The sequence below is a fragment of the Lathyrus oleraceus genome, chromosome 7 (assembly GCF_024323335.1).
Source record: "Lathyrus oleraceus cultivar Zhongwan6 chromosome 7, CAAS_Psat_ZW6_1.0, whole genome shotgun sequence".
In the NCBI taxonomy this organism is placed as follows: Eukaryota; Viridiplantae; Streptophyta; class Magnoliopsida; order Fabales; family Fabaceae; genus Lathyrus; species Lathyrus oleraceus.
This window is the reverse complement of record NC_066585.1, coordinates 4,951,105-4,977,916: the sequence shown is the minus strand read 5'-3', so window position 1 is coordinate 4,977,916 and position 26,812 is coordinate 4,951,105. Positions and strand designations below refer to the sequence as shown.

General features: G+C 40.3%; 1 protein-coding gene across 4 annotated transcripts; it reads right to left on the bottom strand.

Moving 5' to 3' along the window:
* Window positions 1–17,724: 17,724 nt before the first annotated feature.
* Window positions 17,725–21,091, bottom strand: LOC127105702 (pentatricopeptide repeat-containing protein At3g22470, mitochondrial). 4 transcript variants are annotated; one of them, XM_051042897.1, is made up of 4 exons: window positions 19,162–21,091; window positions 18,515–18,767; window positions 18,208–18,315; window positions 17,725–18,103 (listed from the first exon to the last, which is right to left on the bottom strand). In XM_051042897.1, exons 1-2 carry the CDS (start codon window positions 20,835–20,837, stop codon window positions 18,737–18,739), a joined length of 1,707 nt encoding a protein of 568 aa, XP_050898854.1. In that variant the 5' UTR covers window positions 20,838–21,091; the 3' UTR covers window positions 17,725–18,103; window positions 18,208–18,315; window positions 18,515–18,736. The 4 variants fall into 4 exon arrangements, with proteins under 4 accessions (XP_050898854.1, XP_050898855.1, XP_050898856.1 ...); XM_051042898.1 differs by having other exon boundaries at window positions 17,725–18,080; XM_051042899.1 differs by having other exon boundaries at window positions 18,537–18,767.
* Between the last annotated feature and the right edge of the window lie 5,721 nt (window positions 21,092–26,812).

The following is a 26,812-nucleotide window of genomic DNA, read 5'->3' as shown; positions in this document are numbered from 1 at the left end:
CCGTTTCCATTCATATTCACGACCCCATCAAACATCAACGTCCACTTGTCATCAGGATCCGGTCCTTCCTCGACAAGAGGCTCTTCACAATCTTTCATCTTTAGGTACATGATGTCTTCATCAGGGAATTCAAACATCATCGGCTGATAATCATCAACCGGTTGCTCGGCAAGGTAATCAGACAGAACACTACCTTTGATGGCCTTCTGCGACGTGTACTGGATATCATACTCAGTTAAAATCATCTGCCAACGAGCAACACGCCCGGTGAGAGCCGGCTTCTCAAAGATATACTTTACTGGATCCATCTTAGAAATCAACAAGGTAGTATGGTTCAGCATATACTGTCTCAGTCGGCGAGCAGCCCATGCCAAAGCACATCAAGTTTTCTCGAGCAGTGAATATCTTGTTTCATAGTCGGTAAACTTTTTGCTAAGGTAGTATATTGCATGCTCTTTTCGACCAGACTCGTCATGCTGTCCCAATACACACCCCATCGAATTCTCAGTCACTGACAGGTACATTATCAGAGGCCTCCCAGGAACTGGAGGTACAAGGATCGGAGGTTTCTGCAAATATTCTCTTATCTTATCAAAAGCTTTCTAACAGTCATCATTCCACCTGATTGCTTGATCTTTTCTCAGCAATTTGAATATCGATTCACACGTGGCCGTTAGGTGAGATATGAACCGTGCAATGTAGTTCAGTCTCCCTAAAAACCCACGGACCTGCTTTTCCGTTTTTGGTCCAGGCATTTCTTGAATAGCTTTGACTTTCGCTGGATCAACCTCAATCCCTTTCTCACTGACAATGAAGCCTAACAGCTTACCGGATCTCACCCCAAACGTACACTTGTTTGGATTCAGCCTCAGTTTGAATTTTCTCAGTCTTTCAAACAACTTCTGCAAATTTACCAAGTGCTCCTCTTCTGTCTGAGACTTCGCAATCATATCATCCACGTACACTTCAATTTCTTTGTGCATCATGTCATGAAAGAGAGTCGTCATAGCCCTCTCATAGGTAGCACCGACATTCTTCAGCCCAAATGGCATCACCTTATAGCAAAACATGCCCCAAGGTGTAATGAATGTCGTCTTTTCCATGTCTTCTAGCGCCATCTTGATCTGATTATAGCCAGAAAATCCATCCATGAAAGAGAAAACCGAAGATTGAGCAGTGTTATCAACCAATACATCAATGTGAGGTAATGGGAAGTCATCTTTCGGACTAGCTCTGTTTAAATCTCGGTAATCGACACACATCCTGACTTTACCATCCTTCTTCGGCACGGGAACGATGTTGGCCACCCAAGGGGGATAACTAGTAACTTCCAGAAAACCCGCATCCCACTGCTTCTGAACCTCTTCTTTGATCTTGACAGCCATATCAGGACTAGTTCTGTGAAGCTTCTGCTTTACCGAAGGACAATCTTCTCTGAGAGGTAGCCCGTGCACCACAATATTTGTATCTAACCCAGGCATATCTTGATACGACCATGCGAAGATTTCCACATACTCTCGCAGCATTTCAATCAGCCCTCTCTTGACAGATTCCTCTAAAGCAGCCCCAATCTTGATCTCTCTCCTGGCGTCCTCAGTACCAACGTTAACGACTTCCAACTCTTCCTGATGAGGTTGGATGACCCTTTCCTCCTGTTTCAATAATCTGACCAATTCTTTGGGGAGTTCACAATCTTCTTCACTCTCCTCTTCAACTTGGTAAACGGGATTATCGAAATCATACTGAGCCATGACAGAATTGTTTTTAATGGAGTCCGCGAGATCAATTCTGCACGAACGATGTTCAATGCTTTATTTTAGAAAAAGAGTTCAAGAAAGTCACAAAAACGAAAAAACATTGCCATTTTATTGTTTGAAAAAGAATGAAAATACAAACAGAAAGACAGTGAGCACAAATTTGTTTGCAAAACATCCTTTATTAATGGTAATCATTGAAAATTCAAACATGATGTGGCCCTACAATGAACCACTACGCCTCGGGCAGAGCGTAGGGTTTTTATGCAGAATGAAAAACAAAAGAAAATTACTCTGTCTGAAGAGTAACTTGGACCATTTCTTCGGCAGTCCAATTGTTGACCATCTCCCCTGGAGCACACGGGCGCACCCAGTTGTCCACATCATAATCAATGTCACCGTCTTCACTACCGGCCGCGAAGACGTCTCCATGATTCATCAACCCAGCGCTGGTGAAGGTACTCGGCCCTTTCTGAACACCCTGCTCTGACTAAAGAGGCTGATAACCAATACCGAATTTGTCTTCTTTCACGGGCATGTCAAATATCTTGCCCCAGCCTTCTGCATTGCCAGAATTAACAACCTCCACAACTTGCTTGTAAGATGCGATTGAGGCACCTGACTTCTTCTGCTCAGCAAAAGCCACTTTCTCAATGGCAACGGTCTCGAACGCTTGGCACAGAGTTTCATGGATCTCGCCATCCACCTCCACATACTTGAAAGAGGATAGATGACTCACAAGAATGTCCTCCTCACCGCACACAGTCACAACCTGACCATTCCATACATACTTCAGCTTCTGATGGAGAGTTGACGAAACTGCCCCAGCCCCATGTATCCAGGGACGCCCCAATAAACAACTATATGCTGGTTGAATATCCATCACATAGAAGACAACATCAAATACCTCCGGGCCAATCTTCACTGGCAACGTGACTTCACCAAAAACAGACCGCTTGGACCCATCAAAAGCTCGGACGATGAGATCACTCGGAGTAAGAACAACCCCTTCAACATCAATCTTGCTCAAAATCTTCTTGGGCAACACATTCAAAGACGAGCCAGTATCCACTAACACGTGCGACAGCACTGCGCCTTTACACTCCATGGTGATATGTAGAGCTCTGTTATGATTACGACCCTCAGGTGTCAGATCCAGGTCTGTGAACCCCAAACCATGTCTCGTGCTCACATTCGCAATAACACCCTCCAACTGGTTGACAGAAATCTCCTGAGGCACGTAAGCCAGATTCAACATTTTCAGCAAGGCGTTACAGTGTGCCTCTGAACATAACAACAGAGAAAGGATAGAGATTTTGGACGGAGTTTGGTTTAGCTGGTCCACTATCTTATAATCACTCTTCTTAATGATCTTCATGAACTCCTCCACATCTTTTTCAAATGAACCCTCAGGCGCCTCCTTCTGCACAGGTTCTTCCTCAACCACAACTTGCTTTCCCTTTGCTTTGGCAAGAGCCTCAACATTATTGTCCCTCAGAGTCTGTGGTGCAAACAGACGACCGCTTCTAGTAAACCCTCCAGGTCCTCCCACATTGTCCACAACCGGACCAACAGCTACAGGAGTTTGATTTGGCACACCAATTGTCACTGGAGCTTGATTCACTGGTCTGATTTGACTTTCCGACCTTCTGTTGTTACGGTAAGCACTGTCATACTTCCAAGGAACTCCCCTACTGTTCTCAACCGGTCTTCTATCAGAATCGACTATAGTAGTATGAGTACCAACCGTCACTGGTGCAGATATGGTTACAGGGGTACCAACAGTTACGGGTGCACTAACAATTCTCGGAGCACATCCAGGACCCTCGGACGGTTTGAAATAAATGGTGACAGTTGACACCACCCCACGATCTCTCACGGCCCGACTAAACTGCAGGCAACCTTCATCAATCAGACCCTGGATACCTTTCTTCAACTTCACACAGCCATCCTCTGAATCATCACAATCTGAACATCCCTCATCACATCCCGGGGACACTCCCCCTTTCAGCAGACGTTCTTTCACTACCAACAGCGAAGTCTGAACCTCATCAACACTGACTGCCAATTCCCAAGCCTCCTCATCTTCCACATTATTCACCCTAAGCCCACCATGCTGAGGCATATGATTGTTCACAACATTTGGGACATGAGCATAGTTGATTGTCTTGGCATTAATCAAATCCTGGACCTTATGATGAAAAGCCCTACAATTCTCAATATGGTGCCCAGGTGCACCAGAATGAAAATCACAATGAGCATTGGCATCATACCCAGCAGGAATTCTTGTCAACGGAGCCATGGTGCGAAGCTCAACAAATTTTAACCTGAGCAGTTCATGAAGCAATTCGGCATATGTCATTGGTAGCGGATCAAACTGACGCTCTGGCATTCTCTGTCTCGGCTAAAATGGACGTTGTTGTTGTTGTGGTGGTGGCGGCGGTCCTCTTTGTTGTTGCTGTTGTCGTGGTTGAGGTGTTGGGATGGTTACAGCAGCAACCTGACGGTACTGTCCTCTGTCTACATTCCTTCGATGGTGCACAACGTTAGTTTCTCCCTCTCTTCTTCTGGGTGCCCCAGAAAATGGTTTCTTCGAACTTGAAGATGAAGAACTAGAATCTTGAATTTTTCCTGCTTTAATAAGACTTTCAGTCCTCTCTCCACAGATAACCGCATCAGAAAAGCTACCGAACGGGCAACTTCCCATACGGTCCATGAACACCCCCTGTAGGGTCCCAATAAACATGTCAGTCAGCTCTCTCTCCAGCATCGGAGGTTGCACCCTTGCGGCTAACTCACGCCACCTCTGGGCGTACTCCTTGAAACTTTCACCAGATTTCTGGAACAGACTCTGCAGTTGGGTTCTGCTCGGAGCCATATCCATATTATGCTTATACTGCCTCAAGAAGGCTTCACCCAAGTCCCTCCAACTTCTAACAGATTCTCTCTTCAACTCCATGTACCAGTCCAGGGAAGCTCCAGACAAGCTGTCCTGGAAAAAGTACATCCACATTTTCTCATCGTCAGTGTATGCGGAGATCTTTCTGAAATAAGCCTGCACATGAGTGCGAGGACAAGAAGTGCCATTATATTTGTCAAAAGATGGCGCCTTGAATTTGTAAGGAATTCTCAGCCCATCAACCAATCCCATATTGGTAACATCAAAGCCCAAAGAGTTCTGACACTCCATGGCACGAATTTTCTCAGCTAGGGCATCAACCTTTCTATCCCTCTCTTCAGTCCTTCCAACCTCATCATCCTCACTGAGGAGAGTAAACATGTCTTCCTGTCTGTCAACCAACGGAGCAGGCTGGCGAGCTGGAGCACGGGTCACTCTGGCATTAGTAGTCTCTGGAGCAATAGGTTGTCCATTGATTCTGATACCCCTCAACTCATCACCCACGACATAGTTGTTGATGGGAATAGCAACAGTAACAGTGTCGTTGATTGGGCCTCCCTCTGGCAAAGTATGGTTGACAGGTGGAATTGCAGCTTCCTGTCTCTGGACCAGGGCTCGAAGTTCCTCTTGCCCTTGCGCAACCCCTTGCATCATATTCATAAACTGGGCCATGTTAGCCCTCATCTCTGCCAACTCAGCTTGAACTTGGTCCATACTTCTCTGTTGATTCAGTCTTGTAGCGTAGCGGTGCGGACGACGATCAGCAATCCTGCCTAAGACAGGAACCAGAGCAAGAAGTCTCTTCAAGAACACCTGTTATGCAAGAATGATATGTGTATGATGCTTATGATGCGGATGCTGTTTTATCATGAATGATCCCGGAAAAGGATATGTGTATGCGGGTTAACTTTTTTTTTTCCTTTTTTGCATTTTTCATCATTCATTTTTTCATTTTTTTTTGCGTTACTTTCTTTTGAAAATAAACATGCTATGATGCAAATGATACAATTATGACTGGCTGGCTGTGCATCACAAGGCACAGGATCAGAGCTTCGGCATGAATTCGGAACCGGAAACCACAGATCAAAGTCATCTGGAACCCAAGGTCATCTGGAACCCATATTGCGGAACCAAGTCACTAACAAGAACCCAGAGTCACCAACAGGACAAAGTCACCAACAGATCAAGTCACCAACGGTACCTGTAAATGATTCAATCCCGCCCCACTCACGGGTGTCATCTAGGCCAGGGTAAGGTCAAGAGAAACGCAGGATAAACAACCCTTTCAAGAATATCATCATATACACACCAGATGTATGCAACGATAATACCCCATCAGGATCTGAACTGATCGTGACATCATGTTCCGCTAAGTGGTGCTATACCACCCGCTTCCCATGAATCACTCTATTCCTAGGTGTCCTAAAGTTCACTCATAGCCTGGGTATTGGGCCTTTTACCTCTTGTAACTCCCACCCCACAGAGAGACAAATACACAGCCAGCACAATGAAAATATGATGCATGCAAACATAAATGCAAACATATATGCAAACACAACATAATAATCATAAATGCAATAAATAAAACAGTAAAAGCAACCAAAACATATCCTAAAGAGCGCTAGGATTGACTCGCTTAGGGAAGATGGCCAGCAAGAGGTCAACTTTGCTTTGTCCCCAGCAGAGTCGCCAGCTGTCGCATTACGCGAAAAACCGACGGGAAAAAGAAACAGAGTCGCCACCGTGCGTTATTTATCCCAAAAGGAGGGAAAGGAAACGCTCGAAGTAAACCTGGAAAGGAAATGGTCTTACGACCAGAGATTGATAGGATCGGGAGTCGGTTATGCGAAGGGAAGGTATTAGCACCCCTACGCATCCGTCGTACTCGACAGGATCCATGCTCAGAAAGAATAGAAGAAAGGTGCTAAATAACTGCTCAAAACACTGCACAAACTGGAATGAAACACAGGAAAGACGGAAGAAGCGGACTCGGCAGGATGTCGCATCCTGGGCCTACGTAGTTTGTCAGACACAAACATCAGAGTCGACGTAGTTCGGGGACTGGGGAAACGTGCTCGCTAGGACATCGCATCCTATGCATATGTATCTTCTCTAACCAGAGAAGAATCAGAGCACTCGTAGCTCAGCTAACGCACGCTGAAACAAAACACTGAAACAGGGACACTGAGATAGCAAACGAGACACACAACACAAACTGGAAACGGAATGCCAATCGATGGGCTTACATCCAACTCCAAAGAAGAAACGCAAACAGGAATCCGAATGCCAATCGCTGGACTTACATCAGACTCCAAACAAAGACACGCCAACAGGAAACCGACTGCCAATCGCTGGGCTTATGTCAGACTCCAAGCACACACACAAAAAGAAGGAGGGTCTCGATTGCAACTAGGGCAAGAGAAAGGGAAGGTCTCAATCGCAACGGGGGCGAGAGAAAAGGATCAAAGTTAGTTGTCAGTCAAACTCGACAAGACATCGCATCTCGTGCCTACGTATCTCATCTGAACATGAGAATCAGAGTTGCCGTAGTTCGGCTAAACTATTTCTGTTGGTTTGTGTTTTTTAAGTGGACAACGTCACTACGCAATCTACCGGATGCTCGACCTTTGGAGACTTACTCGCCTGTAGTAGAAGGAGTTAACGTGTCCTTAAGAGGGGATAATGTTTTTTTGTGTTTTAGGAAAGCTCACGCAAGAAAGGAAGTCCTAGACGAAGGAACCGTGCTACCTTAATTGACATGCAAACGAGACTATGCGAAGTCTAGCAAACCTAGGGGATACAATCACACCACACAAACACATACAGCATGAAGTAAACACACCAACAAGGGGCTCAAACATCAAGGCTAGGCTTTAGTCAAGGGGTCATATCAACCTCGACAAACAAGCCAACTGGAAAGGTATCTGAGGCTCTTAACCACTGACATTGACTGTCAGGGTGAGCAGATGAAAGGTGATGAGGGTAAGACCTCATGGCTCTTAACCCGGGCCTGGGTGAGCTTGACTCAATGAAAATGTGGGAGTCCAGAACGTGGGACTCTACTCCACTTGACTGACTCTGGACAATGATCTTGGGTGTTTATTCAAAATGCATCAGCACGTAGTGCAAGCAAGATGAATGACTCAACTGAATAGCAGGGGATGGATTGCACATCCCTTCTATCTGCCAATTGCCTCTTCACTTAGGAGGACTTGAAATACAAGGCACAAAGATAAACAAGCACAAACATTGCCTCTTAAGGAGGGCTTTAGACAGGTGCCTGCCAAAGATAGCAGGTCTTCCAGACTACATGAAGTCAGAGGTCATTACCTGGGTGGTATGCCAACCACAAGCAAAGCAAAGTTCAAATAATGAACTTAAAGCAGCTAATGTACCTGTGTAAACAACCAAATAATCAGTATAGTATTCAGACAAAACAATCAAAGAGTCCAACAGTGAGACAACCAATCATCAGACAATGTCAATACAAGGCACAAGATGCAAGCAAACTAAATTGATTCATCATCCACAAGACCTACAAAACAACAAGGTTAGTCAACCAAAATAACTTGTATCTCAAGTGATGAGATCATATCAACCAATGTGGCTAATTGCTTGAAACCTGAAACACAAAGTCCAAAGGATGAGAACAAACCACTAGCTCAAAGGCTAGGGCCAAAGGTGAGGTAAAAAGTCAAAACAGAAACTAAAACTCAACATGAACCACATTTAATCAAGTAAGAACAAGTCCTAAAAAGGACCAATTCAAAATCATCAAGCAAAGTCATGTGGTGAACAAAATATGGCAAAGACACACAACATGATCATCAATTGGACATACAAGTGAGAAAATGCACATTAAATCAGAAATGACTCAAACAATTTTGGAACTTTTTATGAGTATACAACTTGTCCAATACAATCATCATACCAAAAATTGTAAATAGAGGAGATTAATTGGTCTAGAAATGAAAATGATCAAGTAGGACATCCAATTGTGTGACATACATTGTCACACCATGCAAACATGTACATAAAACAGGGATGGAAAATGAGAAAAATATCAAACCAAGCCTAAAATGTCAATTAACATGTTAAGAGTCAACACACAAAATTTCATGGCCATTGGATTATTTTTGAGCATTTCACATTAGAAAGAATGGAGCAAGGTCACAAAAGTACATATGACCAATCAATCCAACACAAATCAAATTCCAGAAGAGATAAAATCATGAAATCCACACCAAAAAATAAAAGACATTCCAAGGATCATTTAGCAAAAAGAATGGAATTATTTGGATGATTTTTTAAATTGATATGCATTTTTGAAGTTGACAAAAAATTTGAAATAATAATGATCATACATATGATATTTGGAGGGAAAAGGTTAAATGATGAATCAAATTTGAAAAAGTGCGCATGCGGAGGATCGAAGTAGGTGTGGCTACCAAAATAAACGCTGAAGCAAAAAAACCACCAAAACGCTACAGCATGGAATCGAATTGAGGAAGGGTGAAACGCAGGCGTTCCACTAATCTCGCTGGCATCCAAGTCACCAGTCCACGCGTATGTGGCAATGGTCAAAGCAAGCTAGGCCAACGGATTTGCCACAAAGCACGTATGTGGCATCTACAGTCATTGAGCCCTAGTGCCAACACTACAAGTTGCAGGCGGCGGCTCTCACGGTCGGGCATGGAAGAAACAGCCATCTTCTTCGTGAAGACGGCGAGTGAACAGTGCTCGCTCATAAATTTTTTTCCAGAATTTCGAAATCTATATATCATTGGAATGGTCATGATGTGTAGATTACAGATCAAGCATTAATTCATGTTAATTCCTCACCAATTATGTAAATCGAAGCAAAGTAAGTCATGCATTCAAAACTTCAATCAAGCATATCTCTCTCAATAATTCATCATTTTCAATTCTAAAAGCATCAGCAAGATCAGCATTCCAAGATCTACACTAACATGTCAATGGATTAAAGGATTATGAGATTCGAAAAATTAACCTCTTGAAGAGCAGCTTCTGGAAACGCACGATTCAAGACTCCAAATGATCCAAATCAACTCCTAGGATGTTATCTTGAAGCTTTCTGCAGTAATGGAGGCTTGGCAAGTGCTAGATCCAGCTCAAATCTGAACTTCCATACTTGTGTTCTTGCTTGGAGTATGCATGAATTTGAGGTAAAATCCACCAAACACACGTTGAATCACACTCAGTAGCACTCCATGTTCATGATTATGCAAGAAAATTCCAGGTTTATGTGTATAATTTTGGAAAACCAATGAAGAGCAAATTGAGAGTGAAGATGGATTTCTAGATCTGAAAACTTGTGTCATGAGCAAAACAGTTGCAGTTAACCTTATATACCTCTTGTTAATTAATCTGAAAACATCATTAGGCCAAGGCTAATGGAGATTAGAAAGATATGAGGTGTATGCACAAATTGCCATTTTCACCTCATGCATGGAAGTCTTACGTGAACAGTGCACAATGAAGGCCCAAATTCACTCAAAATCAGCCCATGCACACATTGGAAATGGAATTAAATTCATGTGATCAACCAATTTTGATTTTGGCAATTTCCCTTCAAAAATAGCATGCATGAGCAAATGGTTGTGTGAATGAATTTCATGCCATGTAATGAATGATTTGGAAAATATATTTCATGAGGAGCACAATGCAAAAAGAGGCACTCAAATTGGAGTCTTGGTTCAAAAGATATGGCATTTTGAAGTTTCAAGCACACTTGGCAATGATTTGATCATAACTCCTTAACCATTCATCATAAATTCATGATCTTGGACTTTTTGGAAATGGGAGAGAAAGATCTTCAACTTTCATGTTGGACAAAATTTCATTTGAAGCTTATTTGATGTTGGAAAGTTGAGTTGAAGTTGGTCCAAAAACTTGCCATTTATGGAAACTTGAAATTACAGGTCATTTTCCATTTTTGGAAGCTTTTGACCTGGCTTCAAATCCTTCAAGATAAGTGTTTGACATGATGAATAAAGTGTCTCAAACCATTTCTCCACCTCCTAGCCCTCAGTTGACTTTTATGGGCCCCAGATGACCTGGACACTGCACTGTGGGCTTTGAGCCTCTAACACTTGGTCAAATTGCTTCAAAATGAACCTTGGCTCATGTAAGCTCTCTAGAACAACCATAGGGCCTTTATCTCAAGAAAAACCCTTGCTCCTTGGTACTGATGAATTCTCCTGATTCCAGTCTTGACTGATAAGATGCAATGTACTATGCAATGATAATGTATTGTTAATGTGATGTCAATGACCTAAAAAATGAAAATGTATGCATGAATGGGGGGTGCAAATTTGAGGTGCTACACTTCTTACAAATCTGGTTGGGAACGTCGCTTACAACTTCAAAATTCGAAATACCAGAAGATGAAATAATCTCTCCTCTTTTGAATTGGTCAAACTTATTTGAAATGTTTGTCTCCTGTGTAGTTCAACTCTATGTAATGATTTTTTTAATCCCTTTGTGGCTCTTTATGTAACGACTTAGCCATTTTGGCAATTTGTCTAACTTTGATTTTACCATTTTGGCTTCGACTGTTTTAAATAGATTACCCTTTCGTTACTTTTATCTCCTGAAGTGCAGACTTATATTTCTTCAAATACTTCCCATTTACTCTCAAGAGCCTTCGATTTTCAGCCAATTCTTCGATTTCATATGCGCCGTTAGAAAAAACTTGAGTAATTTGAAAACGGTCTTCCCACTTAAGGGACCATTTTCCAAATGTCCTATCTTTTCGATCCATGGGTAAAATCACTTTCCACACTAAGTCTCCAATCGAAAATAATTTAACTTTGACCCTTTTGTTGTACGATTTTTCTACTCTCTTTTTCTGCCTTTTTAATAATTCTAAGACATTTAATCTTTCTTCGTCTAAATCAACTAATTCATCTAACATCATGTTCCAATAAAACTCAGATGGAATCTCATGGTGTCTTTGAATTCTTGCTGACTACAAGTAGATTTCGACTGGCAAAACGGCATCATGACCATATGTTAGCCGAAAAGGCGTAGCATTTGTAGCCTCTTTAGGGGAGGTTTGATATGCCCTTAAAATATGGTTTAATGTCTTATGCCAATTTCTTGGCTTCTTCCCCACATGATTTTTAATTAACCCAATTACTACCTTATTCGCTACTTCGACCTGACCATTAGCCTGAGCATAATAGGGCGTAGATGTCGATAATCTGAACCCCGTTTCCTTAGCAAACTCCTGGACTTTTCGACCAGTGAAAACTGATCTTTGATTCATTGTAATAGTCTCTGGGATTCCTAACCTATAGATAATATGCTTCTGGATGAATTCGATTACAGTCTCTTAGTTCACATTCGTTAAAGGTATAGCCTCAATCCACTTGGTGAAATAATTTATACCCACTATAATGTATCTTTGACTTTTAGATGATGTTGGTCGAATTTCTCCCACTAGGTCCAATGCCCAACCCTTGAAAGGCCAAGGTTTCAGAATGGAGTGAAGTTCGCTTGTAGGGGCATGTTGTATGCCTGCATGCACTTGACACTCTTGGCACCCTTTAGTGAATTCCATATAATCCTTAAGCATGGTAGGCCAATATATTTTTTGTCAAAATAATATCCATTTCATCTTATGACCCACTTGATGTGCCCCACATGCCCCGCTATGGACACTAGAAAGGGCTATGTATACCTTAGATTCACTAAGGCATTTAAGTAAGACTCCCTGAGGTGTCTTCTTGAATAATTTGTTTCCCATAAGAATGTAACTTAAAGCTCGATATCTAACTTTTCGTTTAGTAGACGTTGTTGGATTTTCTAAATATTCTACTATTGGCTTTCTCCAATCTTCGTCTATCAAATAATCCATTGCTAGAATCTCAAAATTCTCTTCGTCAACATATCTTAGCTTTGTTTCCTCCAAATCTGATGGGGAGAGTCTAGTTGACACAACTCTTCCTCTGACCTCGATTACATCTTGTAATTTCTCTTTTGAAATTTTATACCCAAAGGCGATTTGAGCTAAGTCATTGACCTCTTGATTCTGAAGTCGAGGTATATGTTGAATGTTTACCACTTCAAACTCACGTAAGAGTCTGCTAGCTATCACAAAGTACATAATTAGATTTTCTTTAACACATATGTATTCCTTTGTGATTTGTTTTATTACTAACTCTGAGTCTCCCATTATTTCGACTCGAGTTGCCCCCAATTCCAAGAAGATCTCAAGGTCGGCTATCAAAGCCTCATACTCAGCCTCATTGTTCGAACAAAGGCCTTCGACCTTGTACTTGAATTTTTTTGGAATTTTGTTAGGAGAAATAATTAATATTCCCACACCCGTTCCATCCTTATGATTGGAACCGTCGAAGTATAACTTCCAAGGCTCAAACTCCAGATAGTTTATGGGGTTTCCTACTATGGAGTGATCGACAATAAAGTCTGCTACCACTTGTCCCTTAACAGCCTTTAAAGGCATATAAGTTAAATAATATTCGGTCAAAGCCAATGCCCATTTACCAATTCGACTATGTAAGATAGGTTTAGATAACATATGCTTAATAATGTCGAAATGAGATGAAACATACACATCAACTGGCTTTATATAATGCTTTAATTTTGTACAAGAGAAATATAGACATATGCATAATTTTTCGACTATACTATATCTAGTCTCTACATCATTGAGAACTCTACTAAGGTAGTAAATGGCCCTTTCGATGCCATTATCATCCTCCTTAGCCAATATGCTCCCTAACGTTACATCAGATGCAGCTATGTACAATCTCATACTTCTATTCCTACAAGGAGGTGACAAAATCGAAGGATGCACAAGGTAGTCTTTGATCTTGTCCAAAGCCTCTTGTTGAATTTTCCCCCATTCAAAGCTTTCCTGTTTGAGTCGAAGTAGATGTGAGAAGACTTGAGTCTTGCCACTTAAGTTTGATATGAACCTCCTTAAGAAGTTGATCTTACCTAGAAACGACTACAATTCCTTCTTTGTTGATGGTGTTTTCTCCTCCATGATGGCCTTGGTCTTGTTCTGATTAATTTTGATCCCCTTCTTATGGACCACGAAGCCTAAGAAATCCCCAGCCTGCACACAGAAAACACACAGAGGATTCATTTTTAGACCATGTTTCCTCATTCTTTCGAATGATTATCGAAGATGGTCTATATGGCGTTTTGCTGAAACGGACTTAACCATAATATCATCTATATATATTTGCATAAATGTTTCGATGAAATCATGGAAAATGGAATTAATTTCCCGCAGATAAGTTGCCTTGGCGTTTTTAGGCCAAAATGCATCACTTCCCATTCGTAGGTGCCTAACGCTCAGGGACATCGAAATTCCATTTTTGGCATATCTTCGTCAGCAATAAAGATCTGGTTATATCCAGAATATTCGTCGAGCGTGCTAAGATACTCGTGTCCTGCGAAAGAATCTACTAGCATTTTTGCCACATGCATTGGATACTCATCCTTTGGGGTTGCAACATTCAAATCTTTGAAGTCAATGCACACCCCCAAAGTACCGTGCTTTTTAATAACTGGTACAATATTCGCAATCCATTCGACATACCTGGTGGTGTGGATAAAATTGCATCTGAGAAGCCTTTCAACCTCTTCTTTGATCTTCGACAGAACTTCAGGTGCAAAACGCCTCGGGGTCTGCTTTATGGGCTTCTTCCCAGGCTTTATTGGCAGCTTCAGTTCGACCAGATCTCTGCTCAAACCAGACATTTCATCGTAATCCCATGCGAAGCAGTCTTTGTACTCCTTCAGCAACTGGATCACTTCGACCTTGAGTTATGGGCTGATGTTGGCACTTACGTACGTTGGCCTTCTGATTCCCCCTATCCCCAAGTCGATTTATTCTAAGGGATCTTGTGCTAGCATCTCCGTGTTATTCGCCAGCGGATCCTTTTCGAAACCCAAAGGATCATCATCATAGATGGCGTCGAGCCTTTGGCCTTGCACTTCGTTTGGAACCTTATTAGGCGGTTCCGGATCAAAGTCCTTACCAGGACCATTCGAGTGCATTTCAATCTTTTTGGCTTCGACAACTATGTATTTAACTTCGGCCTCTAACGCCGCTTTCAATTTATTTTCGGCTATATAAGCCACCAACGGCCATTTCGACCAACTCATGCTCAGGCACTTGCGTAAAGCATCTTTCCTTAAGCAAACGAAACCTATTCAGGTAATCATCTATTGAATCAGTAAACTTTCGTTTGATACTGACCAATTCTTTCAGACTTATCTTCGACTGTCCCATGTAGAATTGCTCATGGAACAGTCTCTCTAAACGAGTCCATGTATTAATGGAGTTCGCTGGTAACGTGGTGAACCATGTGAAGGCATTCTTCGTAAGGGAACTTGAGAAATATTTTATCTTAAGATTCTCATTATTTTCAATTTCCCCTACCTCTATGAGATATATGGCCACATGTTCTATAGTGGACTCACTAGTATCCCCAGAGAAGTGAACTTAGGGACTTTCCATCTAGCGGGTAATTCTACCTGCATAGCATATTCAGATAAAGGTGACATGTAATTTGGCCTGTGGAGGCCAACATCTATCCCATTTCGCGCCATGATCTTTTCGACCATGACTGCTAGATTATTATCTACTGCCATATCATCACGTCGAATTTGCTGTACGAATTCGTCAGTATTTTGGTGTCTATTTACCATTACTACCCTTAGTTCTCTCTCCCTTGGGATTTGCTGCTCAGTCCTAGGGGCTTCGACTCTCGGGGCTTCGACCCTGGGTGGTTCCACTCATGTTCCCTGATTTACCACATTTTCTTGTTGTGCATTTCGCAAGACTTGGTTAATGGTAAAGTCATCCTCGATGGTTAATCCTTGATTTTCTCTCACCCATTCCCTTTGAGGGTGTCAAGGAGGTTGTGGGACACCAAAGAAATCTGCAATGCGCGTCATTTGCACTGCCATTTGTTGGTTTGATTGGATAGTATTTTGGATCAATAGGTTTAATATTGTGCTTATTGTTTGGGCCAGCATCTGGATCATTTCATGATTAGTTTCGTCCATTTGCTGCCTCAACACTGTTGCGGAATTATTGGTCAGATTGGACGTATGGGTATGAAAACCCATCCCTAAAGGTTGGCTTTGACCCAAATTGTTTACACCGGACCCAAACCCCTGCTATGGTGAAGATGCATTCACCAGTGGGTCTGCATATGTTGACGTCAAATTATGTAAATTCCCTATCATCGCGGTTGGCATGCCAAATGGTTGTTCGCGACCATTTACGGGCATTGAAAAACCACTCACATAAGGCCTAAAAAATTGACTTCCCCTTGGAGGGGGGTCACTGGTGGACCCTGTGTTCCTAAAGGATTTACTGGTGGGCCTTGTGGGCCCATATAAGACAAAATAGGCCCATTATGGACCCTCGACTATACAGGCGTCGTATTCATCGTGGATGGTACAAGTTCTGCAGCAGACGCTGCGACCGTACTTCCCCCTGACGCAGATGCAGGGGGTGGTTCTCCATTATTATCTAGAGGATTCTAATTATTTGGTGGATTCACCATTCTCTTCGTGTACCTTCTCCTTGATCTTTCTTTGTTAGTGGTGACTATTTTACCACTTCTTAATAACATGCAACGAAGTTATATAGGAAGATACTGAAAAAAAATGAAGAACGAATAAAGATTTTCAAAGAAAAAGTTGTTTTAAAAATACTAGCATTATCCCACTGAGCGTGACAATTTGTTTACCGTGAAAATTAATAAACAACCGTTGATCTTTCAAATTAATGACGTTTTGGTTACTCACAAGATCGACCAGATTGATCCTAGGACATGTGCTATTATTTAAAACTGTATATTGAATAAGGATGAACACTTCGACAGTATTCTTAAAAGAGAAATGTTTGCTTAAAGCTTTTTCAGAAGAATAAATTGCATAAGTGTAAGGAAAGTGTAAAACAAATGTTTGATAAATGATTTGTAATAAAAGATAATTTCCGGACAAAAAGTATAAATAGACTTTGATTGATATAAAGATAGTGGTGTTATCAAACGTACATTCTCAATTATACTCGCTTGTCTACACACTGGATACTTTGAATAAATCTGATTGATTGTACATCAATTTGAACACCCTTAATCCTAACACTAAGACACCTATATATATATATACTAAATCGAAATAACCGTCGTCAATGACTTTTCTACTATGTACTGACATGTTGCACTCGGCATGTCTGCAATTCAGTACAACACTCCACGCGTCTTTCCTAAAAAATTGGATAAGAATGAAATATGGTTATCCCTCTTTCATTCAAATTCAAATAGGTGTCGAATGGACACTTATGTCGAAATAACATTATGGACTTGAAGTATTTCTAAGTCTCACATCAGTCCTCTCTTACAAAAGGCAAACTTCGACGCTATCTCACACCATGTTTTCTCTATGTCGAAGTCACAAATATCTTCAAAAGCATTCTCTCTTCTTAGTTTATCAGCTCCAGCCTGATGTCGAAATTCCCACCTCAAGAACTAATACCATTATAGAACTAATTTGATTTGATATTCTTGAGGTTTACAAATCATGCCTGTAAAATAGATTTCACAAAGGGAGCTGCTTCCAAACCATACATACAGTTTATCGAAAAACATGTATGTCTACATCTGAAGTAATGTTGAGGGTGAGAAAAACAGTCCCCTTACACCAACCATGCGGTTTTTGTTTCTACTCAACCAAAAAAATAGAGAAATGATTGAATCATGTTGTAAAACATGAGATGATCATTATCTGTGTAAAAGACAAACACAGAACTAGAATTGTGAAAACTCTGAAAGAATGTCTGTTCTTCCATGAAGCCAGAGACTTCCAATTCTGATTAGGCAGAAAAAGAGTCATGGTACATAAAAAATGTAAATAATACAACAATTAGTATGAAAGTGTGATTCATTAAACCTTCAAGACTAACAAAAGTGTATTTGAAGAACTGAAATCACAGTCACAATAGATCTATTTATCATCTTAGGCAGTATGCACCATTTTCCAGAGCATGCTATATAAACAATGTAAATAAATACAATAAATGAATATTCCATTTTAACTCCTGCATCCTCACAACCAGTTCACAGTTCCACAATGCTATTCTTCTTATGGTGTATATTGTATTATTTACAAGACAGGAATTGAAAATAAATCAAATCCATCACCTGCTTCTCAACTTTCCATATATATGATTTATTCAGGGTTTTTTTGCATTATAAGCATGTTTTGTTGTTGGATGGGATTCCAAGCAGCTACTTGTTTTAAATATTGAACAATGATAACGCTGGATGTTTCTAGTTTGTCGAACTGCAAATCTGCCACCCAATGCTCCGGCAAAGACCATAAGGCAATGCACTGAATCTTCAGAAGTACTACGGATAAGAAATCAAGTAGTCTGATAAACCGAGAAAAACATTGTAAATATTAATGGTAAGAAGAAACTCAGAATCCTAAGAGCAAGACATTCACAGTTCTCTTAAGACAGCTCAACTTCTCTACCTGTGCTTTCCTTGGGGATGGAACATACACTTCTCCATAGAGTATGAAGGATCACAGGGATTTGGCTCACAAGCAAGAAACTTGCTCAGACACCAGCATGAAGTGAACCTACAAGTAAATAGCACATAACAAATCGAATTCTCAGGTTTTATTTTTTGGGAATGAAATATGTAAAAATCATGAGATGCAAGGCTCCAGATTCATCATCTAGTTGAAAGCAATCAAATGCAGCATTTACGAGCTTAGAAAAAGGGAAAATGCAGGATAGAGTAGATGTTATGAGAAAAATGGAAGCAGGTAAGTCTACCAGATTGAAAGCCAGAATTTACAGGGAAGAATATAGTGCAACTCTGGTTCCTGCTGTTGTCTCCAATCAACCATTGAACACAGAAAATCTGCTATTTGGCATTGAAAAATTATATCCTGCTTGCATAACCGTTTCGGCCATCGCAGTCTGGATTGCCCGACGCATGTCAATCTTGACTTGCTTTGCTGTCATGTGAAATAGAGCATGAGACAAGTTCAGCAGTCACAGATTCCCTCCCTGTTCGCACATCAACCTGACAGGGTTTCTCATCGTTAAAAAGGTTGCCGTTTAGATGATTAAACCAAAGAAAACTCGGTAAATTGCAACAGGTCAGATTACAAAGGACCTAAGAGCTAAGAGTTAATCTGGGAGCAAAAAAAAGAGAACCGGCTTCTTGTTAAAAAGGCATAGTAGGTATGCACTTATGAGGAAGAAGAGTAATAGTCTTGGCAATTTATGAAAGAGAAGTTCAACCAGAGGTAGCAGCAATGAATCGTAACAAATATATGTAACAAGTGTTATTTAATTTTAATCCAACTACTCTGACACAAGATACACATTTTCTAGGCATTTACAGTGTCCAAAATGGAACTAAAGTTATTGTCCAAAAGTAAGTAAATAAATAAAATGGAACAAAAGTATCTGACCTTTTTTCAATATTTACTAGACCTCTCTCCATCATTTCATGACGAAGTTTCTCTGCCTTATCAGTCTCATTATTCTCAAGCAGTGCACCAATAATTGTATCAAAAGTTACAGCATCAGGGGGGCAATCATTGTTATCCATTTTTGATAGTATGAGTATAGCTTCATCAAAAGAGCCATCTTTACAAAGTGCATTGATCATAATAGTATATGTTCGGACATTTGGAGGACAACCATGCATCAAAAGGTATTGAAGAGCATCTTCTGTAATCTTCAACTTTTCACCCTTGCACAAATTGTCAACAATTACATAGTTTCTGTAAAAATCAGGCCAAATTCCTTGAACAATCTTCCAAAATAATGAGATTGCCTCATCAAAAGGTCGGGTTTTACAAAATGTATCTAACAATATATTGTAAGTGACTACATCTGGGTGTTGACCACTATCACGGATTTCATCAAGAAGTTCCTTCACGTGTGGTATTCTGCCCAAATTGCACAAACCATCGATAAGAGAATTGTAAGTAGCAATACTAGGGACTAAATTTTTATGACACATCTCTTTTAAGAGAACCATAGCTTCATCAACCATTTCATTCTTACAATAACCATTAATCAAGACATTATAATTCAAAACATCAGGTTCCAAGCCTCTTTCGACCATTCCATTGAATAGTTCTTTAGCCTCATTAACGCTTTTTCTTAAACAATACCCATCCATCATAGCATTGTAAGTAATAACGTCGGGTTTCTCGCCTCTTTTCATCATCATAACAAACACACCTTGTGCTTCTAAGATCCTTCCTTCTTTACATAATGCATCAATCAATATGTTAAATGTAAAGTCATCCGTGTCAACGTTTTCCCGGACCATTCTCATTAATAATTGAGTTACATCTTGCCATCGACCCACACTGCAACAACCACAAATTAAAGAGTTGTAGGTTACAACATCAAGTAAAACTCCCCTATCACCCATCCGAGAACACAAGCTAAGCGCATCCGTTACAAGTCCATCTTTGCATAGTCCATCAATGACTGCACTATACATTACTAGATTCGGTTGAACCAACCGTTCCTCCATCTCGTGTAGCAAATGTAGGGCAGCCCTAGTTTGCCCGTTTTTACACAACCCATTGATTAAAATCCCATAAGTAAATTCATCAAAAATATACCCTTGGGCTACTAGGTCTTGGTAAAAGTTCAAGGCTTTAAAAATCATCCCATTCATACAAAAACCATTGATGATTGTATTAAAAGTCACCATATTAGGTTCATAGCCACTCTTAAGAATGGTACCCAATAACGAAAAAGCCAAATTCATATGAGATTGATGACAAAAACAATTGATCAAGATGCTGAAAGTGGCAATGGAAGGCGAAATTCCCCTAAGTTGAAACTGCGAAAAAAGCGAAATTGCAGTGGGATAATGTCCCATCCTCACAATAGCTCCTAAAACCTTATCAAATTCACAAGTGGGTGGCGGAGAAAGTGCACGAATCATGCAATTGAAACGAGTAACAGCGGCATCTACATTATGAAACCCAGAACTTTTTCTGGCATATTGGCGTTGCAAATGACTGAAGAAGCGATAAAGAAGCAAAGTAGAAGAAGTTGTAAATGTTAGAATAGGATTACGAGAGAATTTGGGAATGGCATACCTTGGATTTAGCATCATCAATTGCAAAAACCAATAGAATGATGCGATTTCAACCTCAAGATGTGTTCCGTTCCTCCGTCGCTTTCTTCTTCAACTTGCCACAACCTAAACTGCGGAACGGAACCCTCTTGTCACTGTGTGTTTTTTCTCTTTAAATCAGAACCATTCTTCATTAAAATAAATAAATAATACAAGGTGAATAAAATTGTGATATTGCCTAGGGTTTATGTTTTTGATTCTTTTAACTCTCCACCTCTCCAACATTAGCTCATGCTTTTTGGCAAGAATTTTTTTGTGTGTTTATTTCTATGTTTTAGAAAGAAAAAAAAACATATATATTAATTAAAAAAAATTATAAATATAATATGGATAATAACTTCTTATCTTATTCCGAATAAAGATTTGTGACTATATGATGGATTGAGTTAAGGATGTTTATGAATGGTCGACACTCCATAAAAGAGGTGATTTATTTACCAACACTCTAACAATTAAGTAAGAATCATGGATGTGAGGTTTGAGATTATAAAGATAACATATTTGGTTATCTGTCATTTGTCCGACTTTATAATAAGATGATTAGGGTTTTAGGACCAAAAATCCTAGAATGACAATAAATTCCATGTGCAATTATGGATGAATCACGGTATGCTCTTAATCACATGACTTTTAGTTGACCTCAAACGTGTTGTAATGCGCCTCTAGAGTGTCCTCGTGGTATAGTTCACTCTTCGATCAATGGCTGGGGACAACCTAGTTTGTTGATGGATTGGTCTTAACTCAAAACAAAACAAATGTCCCTAAACTATTATTTGAGTGATTCAGATGATCGCATGAGGTTGAACCACACCCTCATATTGGAAAGCGAGTAGACATGTTTTCAGCAGACCTTGAGTGGTGTGACTAGAGTTTGACCAAACAAATATGGATATGACATTTGTAAGGCTCTTTGGATATGTTGATGGTCTTGATAGATAGGTTGTCTTAACTTCTTCAACTAAAGTCATGTGTTTATATCCTTCCTCCACTAGTGTTTTTTAAACATCTTCAATTATAAATGTTGTGCCAGGGTGTTGATGTTACAATTGTCTTAGTATCATTGAGACCTATAATAAGAGGACAACATTTTTCATTTAAGGTGACCATTGGATTGCCTTTGTTGGACATGTCGCCTACTTACATATGTACTTGAGTGGTCTAGGATTTACATATGCATTGACCTTGGTAGACTTGTAGCCAATAAAGGGTGTGTTTTTTTATTTTAGACTTGTTATGATTGTCGGATAAAAGTGTCTTTTCATTTTTCATAACTTCTAGTGTTTCTTTATGTCGCATCTGCGAAAAACAACCGGCGAGACTCAAATAAAAAACACAACACAGAGCCGCCACTGCGCGTTATTTATCCCAAGATAGGGAAAGGAAACGCTCAGAGAAACCTGGAAAGGAAATGGTCTTGCGACCAAAGAGAAAGGGTAAGGGAGTCGGTTACGCAAGGGGAAGGTATTAGCACCCCTCACGTCCGTCGTACTCGACGGGATCCACGTTCTAAAATAAAGAAAAGGTTGCTAAACATCACACACACACACAGGGAACGCAGGTGGGGTTAAGAGAAGGGAGCTCGATAGGACATCGCATCCTATGCCTACATATCTCGTCTGGAACGAGAATCAGAGCCACTGTAGTTCGGCTCACGCACGCCAAACAACACAAAACGCACAAACAGATGGCAAACATGGAGCCCGACAACCACTCAATGGAATTACGTCAGCATCCGAACCAAAACACGCACAAAACGGCAAACGTGGAGCCCGACCGCCAATCACTGGACTTACGTCGGCATCCGAACCAAACACACAATCAGATAACAAGTAAACACACACAAAAAAGAAAAAAAAGTGCCCGGAGAGGTCTCGCACGACCTCCTGCCTACATACCTCGTCTGGAACGAGAATCAGGGCGATGTAGTTCCCCCTAGAGGGAAAGAAAATCTAGCCAGAAACCAAGGGAAGACACACTACCAGGGAGCTGACTCGAGCCTAGTGTTGTCATGCATCGTTACCCTACGTTCAGGTTTCTACCTACTTGCACAACTGCAAACTAATCCTATCCAGGAAAGAAGCAAGCATACAAGCATATAATCAATTCAAGCATTTCAAGCAAATATTCACATAGCACACACTATAACCAATCAAGTGAGGCTCACACAATGGGTTTGACTGCCGAAGCAAGTCATCTGTACATGGGTATTATTCGCTCTTAAGCTTGCCATTACGAGGCTAAGGTGAAGCAGATGAAAAGGTGAAGTGAGGATGAGACCTCACAGCTCTTATCCCTGACCAGGGAGAGCTTTTAGACAAAGGAGCGTGGGTCCAGAATGGAGGGACCCTTCTACGCTCAAAGACTCTGACTCGATTGTGCAACAGCACGAGATCTTGGGTTTGTGTCCCAATGCATCAACACACAGCCGTGTGAGCAGAGGGACGACTCACAGAGTAGTGGGGGATAGATTGCATATCCCTTGGCTTCCACCAATTGCCTCATAGAGGACTTCACCTGCTTAGGCACAATATTAAACAATCACAAACATCGCCTCTTAAGGAGGACTTCAGACAGTTTGCCCGGCCAAATAACAGGCCGGGTCTCCAGACTACATGAAGAATAGAAGTCCTACCTCAAGTGGTTTAAAAACCAAGCAGCAGCAAGCAAGTTCTTAAAGAACTGTAAGCGACTAAATGTACCTGAAATCAATCAAGTATCATCAGTACTCAGACAGACAACAATAAACAGCAAATGTTAATCAGTCAGACTATACAAACAACACAAGCACATAAATGCAAGCTACAAGCTCAAGCTCAAGCTTCACAACCTACAAAACAAAGTTATGTTAGTTCACAACACCAAACAATCTCAATTTAATTGACTTGAAGCATTCTCCTTAAGCTTTGTGCATTTCATCCTGAAAAGTCAAACCAAATGTGAGAAACTGGACCACTAGGCCAAGCCTAGGGTCCAAAAGGGAGAAAAAATTCTAAACAGCAAGCAATTCTCAACCAAAATCAAATTCAAGCAATTCAAAAGCAAATGCAATTGGTCCCATGCTCATACCATTCACCATTACCATTTCATGACCAAAACATGTCAACTTAGGTCAAATACAACATCAAAAGTCCAAACAGAATGACTTCAATCAAAAGCATACCAAAACAATTCCAAAAATCCTCCAAATAATTCACACCCAAACAGGACATATTCAAGGTATAGCATGTCAATTTTCAGCTCAATTGGACAAAAGGAACTATGTCAATGAAAATCAAGAAATACAGACACAATTATTCAAACCAAACCATGACATCAACATATTCATTCACTTCAAAAATTCATAAGTCAATGAAAACAATTGAGAAATGAATGGGACCAAAACAGGGATGTCCTACAATGTGTCTACAACCAGCATACCAAATTTCATATTCATCTAAAACCATATGAGGATTTCACATTAGATATACAAACATGTGTCATATGAACTTGCATAATTGACCAACAGAGATGAAAAATATCAATCAAATTGAAAATGCCACATACAAATCCAGAAAAATTCACATAGCATCTCAACATATCCATAATCATTCATGCAAAATTTCACTCCATTTCAACAATCATAGGCTAGGCAAAAATATTCATGAAGTTGACCTAGCTAGGTGTGACACAAATTGTCACACCTAAGTTCAAAAAATCATATCTCACTCCACAGGTATCCAAAAACCACAAACTTTACATGTAAATCACCAGCAACACGTCTAGAATCACCACAAAAAATCTCAAGAATTTCTTTTAAAGCATGAGTATTTCACAATGGAAATGGTAGAACATGTCAAAAATGCATACAAGTCAAACATCCATAGACCAAGTCAGCAATTCACCATGCACAACTTGCAAAATCATGTCCATAAAAAACTAGAGACAAAATGGGATCCAAAAAAAAAACTCTCATAATTTTCTGATCATTAAAATATTTTTTATGAATTTTTTAAGATTTGTATGATTTTTTAAATAATTATTGAATGTTTTAATGGATTTAATTTACAGCAGTGGCATTTCTGTAATTCTCTCGCTCAGGACCAAAACGCTGGCGTTTTATTAATGTGGTGGCAGCGTGCGGTTGGTCCAATTTCGCGCTAAACATGAATTTGAATGGGAAAGGCATTTACGCGGATCAAACAGGGAAACAATTCCAGAAAATCAAACTGTTCTTCGCGCCTTCAAGCGTTCTTCATTCCCAGCTGTAACACCCCAATAAAAATAAGATAATTATTTGATTTAAATTAATATTATATTTATTAATTTAATTAAATAATTGGAATTATTGGATTATTATTATTATTTTGGAATAATAGTTATTGGAAAATATATAAGTGTGAAGTAAGGAAAAAGAATCCCATTTGGTAAAAAGAGTTTTACGTGAAACAGAGAAGCGGCTGAAAAGTGGAAAGTGGAGAAAGGGCAAAGAGGAAGAGCAAGGGCAAAGGTTGGAGAAGAGAAAAGCTTGGAGCTTAGAGATTGCCGGATTAACTCAGGTAAGGGGGGTTTATCGTCGTTTAATGGGTATTATGGATTAGCATGTAATGGGTAGTGATAAACCGTTGAATTGACCCTAATTGGGATTGTGAATGCTGAAAATTACGTTGGATAAACTGTGTTAAAAACTGTAATTGAATCGATAGTCGTGTGAGTCGTAATTTGCTGGACGTATAGCTTGTTACGGAATTGGAATCGGAGGTCCGGAAGTCCTCCAACGGCGGAAAATGCGGAGAGTTCTGCATTCTGCCTTGTGTTAGCGCAGGAACAGCTTTCTGTCTTGCGTTAACCGGTTAACCCAGGGTGTTAACCGGTTAACACTGTGTTGTATTGTGTAAAATTGCTGTTTTGCCTGCGTTAACCGGTTAACCCAGGGCGTTAACCGGTTAACACTGTTGTGATTGCTGAGATATTGCTGTTCTGTCTGCGTTAACCGGTTAACCCAGGGCGTTAACCGGTTAACACTGTTAAGTTTTGGGCAGGAAGCGTGTTTGTGCTGCGTTAACCGGTTAACCCAGGGCGTTAACCGGTTAACACTGTTGCAGAGTGGAAAAATTGTTAATTAAAATGTTGTGTGCCTAATTGATGGTTGCCTATATCGGTGTGTGATATAGTAGGGATTATTTCCCGCTGTTTTGAGTAGTATAGGTATTAGTAGGGTGTGCTAATACTGTGTTTAATTATTTGACATGATATGATGTGTTGATACATGTGTTGATAATGTATGATGGTATGCATAATGTTGTGAATGTGTATGTTATGCATGTGTTGTGAATGGACTGTTTTATGGCTTAGAGAGTGAGCATCGGTCCATTGTGTATTATTGTTGTGATGTTGCATTGCTAGGTGATTAGCGTGCATAATGTGGCCTTTATGGTGGTAGCTAATTCCCATGGTGAGGAATTAGTGATGTTAGTCATTTGGACTGTTTTTGATGTTTGCATGCTAGGTGAATTAGCGTGCATAGCATGGCCCTTGGGGTGGTAGCTAATTCCCATGGTGAGGAATTAGTGATGTGAGTCACTAGGTCTCAAATGAGTGGGACTGGTGAGCTTGGTAGCCGTACCTGGATTTGGTCGGTGAAGTTGAACTATATGTTCACGAATAGTCGGTACCGCATGCATGGAGTCTCATTGCATAATATATGTGTAGTGTATAATATGAATGGATGTATTCCAATGTTATACGTGTGTTGTGTTGGCATTGAGCATGAGTATGATTTGTGTTGATATTGAGTATGATATTTGAGTTGATGTGCCGTTACTGAATGTGTGATACGGTTAGGGTGATTAATGTGTTAAATTACTTAACATGACATTATATTCTATAATGCTTATTATATCGATTGAGGAACTCACCCTTACAACTATTTTTCAGGTAACGAGCAGTGATTGAGTAGAAGCTAATGCTTGGAGTCT

Bases quoted from the DNA above. Each gene is read 5' to 3' on its own strand.
- LOC127105702 (XM_051042897.1), bottom strand. From the start codon at position 20,837: ATGATGCTAAATCCAAGGTATGCCATTCCCAAATTCTCTCGTAATCCT. The intron at 18,768-19,161 runs GTCAGATACTTT...AAACCCTGTCAG, and splicing joins CTAGTAAATATTGAAAAAAG to GTTGATGTGCGAACAGGGAG.